Below are 9,768 nucleotides of genomic sequence, written 5' to 3'. Positions count from 1 at the left end.
CGTATAGAGATTAGTACAGTGATATATATAGATATACAAGAGATATATAATATGTATATAATATATACGTATATATAATATATACGTATATATATATATATATACACGTATATATATATATACACACGTATATATTATACACACGTGTATATATAATAATAATATATACACGTATATATATATATATATATATATATATATATATTATATATATATATATATGATATATAGATATATATATATCTATATAGATATATATATTATATATATATATATATATATATATATATATAGTATATATATTATATAAACACGAATATATATATACACACGTATATAGATATATATATATACACGTATATATATATACACACGTATATATATATATATATATATATATATATATATATATATATATATATATATATATATATATATATATATATATATATATATATATATATATATATATATATATATATATATATATATAATTTACCTAGAAGAATCATGCTTATGAAGAATAATGTATTCTCATATTTAACATTATATATGAAAGATAAACTCTAAATACATAAATACATAAGTTATTTTTTCTACCAAATACATACATGTAAGCACTAATAAGCACCAAAATAATCTATCTAATTTATAAAATTAAAATAATTATTTTAATTTATTTTCGAATAAATAAAATCAAAATAATTAACTCTAATATTAAAAGTTAATTAAAACAGTTAATTAGATAAATTATTGTGATAATTAAAGCCTAAATAATTAAGAAAAATGTCCAAAAATATGATTTGGGATAAATGTTGTACTTATTTTTTCTTAAAATAATTTTAGAAAAAAATCAAGGAAATAAAATAAATAATTTAAGATGAAATGAAATACTCATTTCATCCCTAAAAAATTATTTATTTAACCCTAAAATATACCCAAAAATTGGAAAAATATTTATCATGTTTATTTTAATATTTTGTGTATTTTAAAATATCAAAATTAAAGCGAAAGGGGTAAAAGAAAAATTAATTTAACAAACCTTAAAGTTTTCAAATAAAAATAAAATGGTAATCGAGTGTAGCCGAAACCTTGGAAGAAAGCTACAGCTGAAACCGCGTCTGTCGGATGGGCGCTAGATTTTTATCCAACGCCCTAGATGCGTTCGGGTAGCACGCTGCAGGAAAAGGAGTGCACACACGCAAAACAGTCGATCATCTAATGCGGACTTTAGCTCCGTCATCCATTATGCGATGGAACGACCAAAATGCTGACAGAACGCCAACAGACCGCTCCGCGTTCTTGCTCGAACTCATTTGTAAATTCTCAATAAGTTTTTCATCAAATGCAAGAAAAAAAATTCATAATTGTGCATCATCTTAAGTAAACTACTAGTATAACCTCTAATCGCATTAGACGATGCATCATTAACTACATTTATCAACATTTTTTACACTTGAGACCACATTGAGCAAAGACGGAGTAATATCAAATAGTGTGGTCCCCAACGAGTAACTCCAGGTCTTACCAAACTAGTTTATTTATTTTTCCCTCCCTCAGCAAAGGTTTCTCCACATTCTAATTTAGCAACAATCTTATCATGCTGAAGTTTTTTAAGTTAGTTGATCTCTTCTTTTACAAGTTGCTCCAGATATATTCACAAACATTGTGACACGTCCAAAAAATCCACTCACAATGACGTTGTCATGAGAAACAACAATAAGAATTAATTGAAGTTGTGAGAGAAACATTGCATATGGATTTTCTTGTGATATTAGAGATTTTAACCCCTTTAATTCACCGCGCATATTTGAGATCCCATCATATCCTTGTCCTCTCAATTTAGACAATAACAAACCATGTTGCACAAATAAAGCATCGATATCATTTTTTAAAAGACTCAGTAGTAGTGTCAAACACATGCACAATAGAAAGAAATCGCTCAAACACACACCCTCTTTCATTTACATATCTCAAAACAATTCTCATATGTTCCTTCATCGAACTATCTCGGGCCTCATCAACCATAAAAGAAAAGAATTTATCTCCAATATCATTTATTATATCAAATATGATTTGTGAAGCACAAGCATGTGTTAAAGCTTTTTGAATTCTTAGAGAAGTCATCTGATTATTTCCAGGAGCATTTTGTTTTACAATTTTAAAAATATCTTCATTCCATTGATTGTATCACTCAATCAATTCAAGAAAATTACATTTGTTTAATGAAATACTTGACTCATCATCAGGGACGGATCCAGGAATTTGCATTGGGGTGGGCTTAAATTTTGTGTGATAAATTATATATCAAAAGATGACGTTATACTATAATAATTAAATAAGTTAAAATCTATCGTATTTTAAAACATAAAATTCATCTATAATAAAATATATATTTACATCCTTAGATAAATCTCGTTCAATATAAAGTGTAAAGAGTCGGCAAAAAAATCATTCTCTATTTTATTGCGAAGTTCCGTCTTCACATTTTCATTGCTGAAAATGTTTGCTCCGTAGTAGTAAAAGTTGTAACGTTAAAACTAAATAAATATTTTATTAAACAATTATAAAGAAAATTATAAAAAAAAAATAGAAAAAAAAAATATATGATATTAACTTGTAATATTATTTCAACCTCATAAAATAAATCAGTCATAAATTAAGAAGATGGATATTATGGAAGAGAATTAAAAAAATATGATATTTGTAAAGAATTATTACTGTTTTATTATTACCGTTTTTATTATTCTCATTTTGTATTTACCTCATAACTTGAGGGACTTGTTTGTTTATTTTGTTAGTGCTTATAATGAGAAATCTCTCAAATAGAGGGCGTGAATTTTTCTAATTTCTCAAAATCTAATCTTCAAAGTTCTCAACTATTTTTTTTAACTCTCAAAACCTAATCTCTAAAGTTTTCAACTATTCTCTATTTCTTATTTCTGTTCATTACATAAATTAAGAATATGAATATTAGAGAAGAGAATTAGAAAAAAAAAATGATATTCTATCACTTTTCAACTTAAAAAAATAAATATAAAAGTTTTAAATAAAAATAATTAAATGATAAAGAATTAATAATATATTAAATTAGTGAAATAAAATTATGTCTAATAAAATCCCAAATAAAATGGAAGGATAATTAATAATATGAAATTAAGTTATATATATATAAAAGAATGAGAAGGATGGAGTTTGGATTTTTTTATTATTATTACATATATAGATACAAAAAAAATTAAGGGTGGACTTAAGCCCATCTTAGCCCCAGTGTACGTTCCAGCTCATTATGTACTCGAAAAGGTAATCATTTCCCAATATAAAGCGTGTCACATCTAACATGGTTGTTAAACGAGTGCGATAATTAATTTCTATATCACAACCATGTGCCCATAAAATATTTCTCACGGTATGCCTTTGATCTTGAAAAATTATATTCTAGCTTTGTTATGACAACTATTTACAGTTCCTATATGGATATTGAATCTTTCTAATGCTTTTTTCCAATTATTGAATCTATCTCTTATAAAGACATTATCTACACTTTATTTAAATGTTTGAAAAGGTAACACCATAAACAAAATGTTGCATCTTTTGATATGCTATATTATAACCATGTGTATTTTTATACCAACTTGCTTAAAAACTTCTTTCCTAATTACCAAATGTTGTTTTTAGATATAAATGGTCATTTAATTGACATGGCCCTCGAAGAACATATTCTCTTCGAGCTTGATCTTAAATAGCAACATCAAAATTCTTAATTGATTTCCTTAATCTTGGATCACTGATAATATTACCTAAATTTAATTCTACACGGGATTGATTTTCTATTTGTTCAATAACATTATGTTCATTAGTAAGCTCATTAGATTTGGTTTGAGATTTAGTTTAGGCTTTTTTTTTAATTAATGAGCTTAAAGAACTTGTTGAGTTTACCCAACTAATATATTATATATAATATTATATATAACATCTGTTTGGGATGCGTGGGGTGGATCCCAACCTTTCCATCCGCCCCTGATCATATGTGACAAGACATTAATTGTTTTTATATGGGATATTATTATAACTTTTATGTTGAGTTCGCTTCATACAAGTATTGTGGGAGTCCAAAATTTCTTCTAAGATCTCGTTTTTTGGCTTATTTATAGTGGGATTTTGACGGACCACATATGTATGAAAAAATATTGTATCATGATTAATCACTTTTGGAAATGCTTTAGGGAGGTTGAAACAACATCTCATATTCTTCTGCATTGACGTGGGGTGGGAGTATTTAGTCTTCTTTGGAGCATTACTTGAATTCAGTGGGTGATGATTGAGTTTCTCAATAGTTGTTGGGAGGTTTAAATCGAGCCAGCAGATATAACGGTTTTAAATTGTTGAGTTACTATATAATTATTATCTTTTGGTGAACATTGGTTAGAAAATAATCATAGTAATTGTATTCCATTGATGCATATAATTCGTTCTAGAAAGTTCGTAGGGTTCATTGGGGGACTTCATCGTCCTTCTTAAAAACTTTTGTGTACGCTAAATTTTTTATTTTTATTTTTTTTGTTGCAAGTGGTTATGATATTTCTTATATTTTAATTTTTTTCTAATGTCATTTTTGTTTAGTTGTATTTAAACGAATTCTATATTTTAATATTTCATAAAGTTTAAAAAATAATAATAATATATTTTGAACACGGTATCTTTAAGTACAAAGCTTATTGAAGCTTGGGCAACAAGTTGGGTTGATAGAAGCTTGGGCAAGCAAAGAAAAAAAAAATGAGTTTGACTTTAATTAATGAAAATCTCAATCAATCAAACAGCCATTAATTAATACAGGTGTGATATATAATCCATGAAGAACATATCCCCTCAAGCAACCAACGGCATCAGAGAGGTCAAAGATTATTAAATAATAATCATAATAATATTTAGCAAGACAAATTATGAATGAAATCTGACATTATTGGCTTTGCAAAGTTAATTTGAAGGCAAGAAAATAGAGAATAGTTATTTCACATAACAAAAATAATAGTAATATCAACAATTTATAAAATTCATACGGTATCTCAATTTTATACAAAATTTTGACTAAGGGATTGAATTTGATGAAAAATAGAGCTAACCAAATTTGATCGATTTATTATTTTTTGTACTTATTACGTTGACGGTTTAAAAGATAAAAATCCAATATTTGTATGTTTTGACATATTTTAAAATATTATCTAATTAAGAGTGATAAAGTATTATAGGTTAAATTTTGTTGTTAGTTAATGTTCAAATCTTGACCCAACAAACATTTATTATTTATTTTTTATATATGTATTTTTTCTTTAATTCATTTTGATTTACCTACCCAGTAGTTTAACTTTATTTAATTAAATAAATGTTTTATATTTTAGGATTGATAAACAAATTTACTCAAATGAAGTATATATTTTTTATTTTGTTAATCATTTTACGAATAAACCAACCAAACCGATTTCTTATAACCTGTCAAATCAAACTGACATTCAACCAACAACAAAAAGATGAAGATTTTACAAAACAAAAATAAACGACAGATCCGTTAAATGGATATTAATATGCAAACCTCCAATCAAACCAAACCTATCCAATGTGTTGCAAAATAATGAACTTTTAAAAAAATGTTACAAAAAGTTAAATCATATCCTTTTTTTACTCATGTGTAACAATCTTTTGTACAAGAAATTAACACCTGATTGATCTTAATCTTATGGAGTAAGTAATTTACAGCGCCATTCTATTCTATCTACCCCAAAACTTATCCCCATTTAATTTTCTGTCTCATCAAAAAATTACTTTAACCCTAAACATATTTACACCTACCAAAAAAAATGTAAGTTTTTTTTTCAGCGATTAGTTTCCTTACTATATGATCTGTACTGGGCTTTCAGGTTCCTCAAGAACTCAAGTGTCTCTGCATAAGAAGGATCACTCCGGCTGAGTGGCTTACACGAGTTAACATGATCCGTCGAATCCAATACCTGTTTCCCATATGATCACAGCCAAACAAATTACTACTAATTAAGAATGTTTTGTCCTTCCAAATTTGTTAATCTAATTACTTACCACAAGCTGGCCGAAGCCTGGATATGCAGACTCAATCGCTACGATTTCCATTCGGAAGGCCCAACCTCCATAACCCTCAACAATTGGAGTTACCTTGGTCTGTGAAGAAACAGTTATTTGGTTAAAAACTATATAGAACCAATAAGAATTACATCGTTAAAAAATATCTGTAACTGCTTGTCTACCTCACAGAAACTAAGAACTTCCAGACCCCTTTTGTGTAGGCGGGCGAATGAAATCATTAAGTTCTATTAGTCTAGGTGACCCACTTCTTAGCTCTCCTATCTATCCAATGGTCAAGAATGGTAAAACATTAATAACAAATGAAAACATATCATTAACATGGGGTTTTCTTATGGTAAAAGAATTTTCAGATACTAACCGTGGGAGCAGGACGAAGTACAAGGCCCATTTTCCAGGGCATGTCTGCTAGTCTGCTACCGAAATGTGGGCAGCTGTAGAAAATCTAAAAGAAAAAAATTTACCCATTTCAGAGTGAAGCAGAGAAGAGAAAGGAAATTTTGTATTCTCTGTAGAATGAAACGTACAACTCCAACAGTGTTGTTGACAATGTTTTCCTTGTTCTCTACTTTTGCTTGGTATAGAATCTGCTTCACAACCAGCCCTCCCATGCTGCAATGGTTAATGAGATAAGGGTGCTCAAAATCACATGAAATTGTTTAATAATCAAAGGAAGTTATGCCCATAAAAGGTTTTGAGCAACTAGATTATAAAAATGTAAAAGAAACCCAAAATAGAAAAAGATGAAATCAGAAACCTGTGAGTCACAAAAACAACAGGACGGTCTCCAATGCCTGCATCGACCAGCTTCTCCAAAAGCATGGAGCTCACTTCCTGGACAAGTGAATATGTCACTAAAATTCACATATGGTAGTTTTGTGGAATATGAATCAATTAAGTTTCAGTAAGAGAAGCAATTTAGTAACAGAAATGTCGCATTGTTAATGACGGAAACTATTCCAATCATTAAAGAAAAAAGTTTTCTTTGAAACCCCACACAAGTTCAAGGTTCATTTAAAATGAATATCTTACAGAAGTTCAAGGTTCGATATACATTTTTGGCCATTGTATGTTCAAAGTCGTTATTTCTTTCACGAATTTCATGAACTTATTTCAACAATTTCTACAATAAAAAGTAGAAACATTCTGTTCAGTAGCAACTGTTTCATTTCCTAATAAAGTTACAAGCCAAGAAGGTGACATGAAACCTTAAATAAGTTATGCACATCATTTCAAGACAATTTTAGCTAATTTCTTTGCACATCAAGCCTATGTGTTATCACATTTATGATCCGAAAAATCAACATTTGTTATGTTACCAGAAATCAGAATGATTTATAAAATCATCTGGATCATTATCTAGAAAATAACCTTTATACCAAAAGAAACAAACAATAATCTGGATTATGATTCAAAAAAAGCACACTTTAATCAAGATGATGATAAAAAAAATAATTTGTATAATGATATAGGAAACAATCTTATGCCAAACGGAAAAAGAAATAATTATTCAATTTTAGTTTGATGTTTTCTAATTGAAACATGATTGTGCAGAGATTGTGATAAAAGGCTCATCATTTTTCTTAGTTCCATTATAAACAAGCCATGGACTTTTTAATGCTGTGAACACATAAGTTCTTGTGCAATATGCCACCAAATGTAGAAACAAAGAAGACAACAATAAATACTTGATAAGAAAGTAATGCTGAATTCAGGAACTTATTGGCACAAACCTGCATAGGAAGCGTAGCTCCAGACCATTGTGTAAGATTTGTCTGCAATATAACATGTAAAAATAAGTTCTTTCCCAAGGATTTGTATCAAAGGTAAAATATCCAATATCTTTCAAAAGAAAAATATGAGGTAATGCACGATTAGGCCTCAATATTAGAAAATCCCAAGTTATGAATCAATAATACCTTACACTTGGACTTTGTTTGATGAGAGAATCAAAATAACCCCTTATCCCATCCAAATCATCAACTAAAATACCAAATTACCCGTACTTTATTTTTTTGTAACATTTTAAATATTATATACGATATTTTAGTCATTTAACCCAAATAATTCACTTTTTCATCTAACAAGATTTTTTTCTAAAAATAAGATAAAAATAGATTACTTCAAAACATCTACATCAAACAAGCTCTTAATCACCAATTGCACCAATTTCAAGGCGACATTATATTGGAAATGGATAAACCAGACCAAGAATCCATAAAAAATAACAAACCTTATATTTGAGACTAAATATCCGGGCATGAGGAATATCAGCTGAGATCCATTTGAACCTATAAGTGTGTGACCTCATAGGACCCGATTATAATAGTTATAGGTTTAACCCCTTTAATTGTAGTTGGCTTCTAGCAAAGCACTACGACTCCTAAAATAATCGGATTAAATTATATCTGTTAATTTGTCCTATCCAAGTTTAGTCATTGCACATTAAATTAAAGGACACCATTCCTTCATCCAAAACAAAAATAGTGGGATTGAGTTTTGACTAGAACTCGACCCATCCACCTAATAACCTAATAACCCATTTTTTCCGAAATCCCCAAACTAATCCTATAACCTTCTATATAAACCATCCTAGCCTTCATAAATAAAGGATGTGGAGATCATAACTTCTTACTTACCTACTTCTATAGAGAGAGAACCTGAAAGAGCAAGGTAACCGCTCCCAACCAAGAAGAGGACGCCTCCAACGAAGCTCTTCGATGACTGAAATATTTTTTTCACTTCTTCGAGCTTCTCCATTGTTTCTATTATTAATATAAGGCATCTTTAACCTCCTTTTTTCATTATAAACAGATTGTTCAACATTGCTTAGGTTAGTATTTGGATCCCTCAAATCTGACCTTTTAACGATCTATAAAAACACAATAAAATAATAAAACAAGAAGACACGGATTTATAGTGGTTCACTCAAAAAAGTTATATCCATTTCTAGATACCCCCTTATTTCACTATGAAGAAGAATAATGAACACAAAGTTTTTTTACTTCACACTATTTATCTCTCTAGAATTATGTCTTATCTTGTAAAACTCTTAATAATAACATATTTATAGGGTAAATATTCATGTAATAAAATCTAAATAACCCAAACATAAACTAAATAAACTCTAATTAATTTTTATAGAGTTTATTATAAGTGTAGGCTCCATAACACATCAATGATAGTTTCTGTAACTACGTTGGCTACATCATTTTTATCATCACTGTTTCTCTTCGGTACTTTGTAATTCCTCTTTAAGTGACCCTGTTTACCACAGTTTCAATAGTCAAATTTTCTCCCACACTTGGATTAACTTCTCATGTTCCTCGACATAAAATTGTTCTTACCTCAGTTGAAATTTCTATCATTACCTCTGCTACTGTTTTCAACATTTAGAGTAGAACTTTTAAACGTTTCACCAAAATCAATTTTACGAATCTCTTCAGCAAAAAAATCTATCTCTAACTTCAATCAACTTCAATTTAGTATTTTCAACTAAATTACTAATTTTTTTCCCTCATAGGTTCTCAACTATTTGGTAGAGATGCCAATAAAATTAGGGCACTAACTTCGTCCCCAAAATCAATTTCAACATACAATGATTGATTAATAGTTGTATTGAATTCGTTCAAATGAATAGTGACAGAGGTACCATCA

At 28.7% G+C, this 9,768-nt stretch overlaps 1 protein-coding gene across 1 annotated transcript; it reads right to left on the bottom strand.

Annotated features, from left to right (window-relative positions):
- Nucleotides 1–5,651: 5,651 nt before the first annotated feature.
- LOC124909606 lies at nt 5,652–9,503 on the bottom strand. Its single transcript, XM_047450274.1, has 11 exons — nt 9,459–9,503; nt 9,310–9,375; nt 8,751–8,983; nt 8,345–8,402; nt 7,845–7,886; nt 6,869–6,945; nt 6,639–6,723; nt 6,473–6,556; nt 6,276–6,375; nt 6,091–6,189; nt 5,652–6,005 (listed from the first exon to the last, which is right to left on the bottom strand). The coding sequence occupies exons 1-9, from the start codon at nt 9,501–9,503 to the stop codon at nt 6,286–6,288; spliced, it is 780 nt and encodes a 259-aa protein (XP_047306230.1). The 3' UTR covers nt 5,652–6,005; nt 6,091–6,189; nt 6,276–6,285.
- Between the last annotated feature and the right edge of the window lie 265 nt (nt 9,504–9,768).

The sequence above is a fragment of the Impatiens glandulifera genome, chromosome 1 (assembly GCF_907164915.1).
Source record: "Impatiens glandulifera chromosome 1, dImpGla2.1, whole genome shotgun sequence".
In the NCBI taxonomy this organism is placed as follows: domain Eukaryota; kingdom Viridiplantae; phylum Streptophyta; class Magnoliopsida; order Ericales; family Balsaminaceae; genus Impatiens; species Impatiens glandulifera.
Note: the sequence above shows the minus strand (reverse complement) of the source record. Positions and strands in the feature narration are given on the sequence as shown.

Bases quoted from the DNA above. Each gene is read 5' to 3' on its own strand.
- LOC124909606 (XM_047450274.1), bottom strand. From the start codon at position 9,503: ATGTTGAAAACAGTAGCAGAGGTAATGATAGAAATTTCAACTGAG. The intron at 9,376-9,458 runs GTAAGAACAATT...TGTGGTAAACAG, and splicing joins TGATAGAAATTTCAACTGAG to GGTCACTTAAAGAGGAATTA. The intron at 6,376-6,472 runs GTTAGTATCTGA...ACCATTGGATAG, and splicing joins TACTTCGTCCTGCTCCCACG to ATAGGAGAGCTAAGAAGTGG.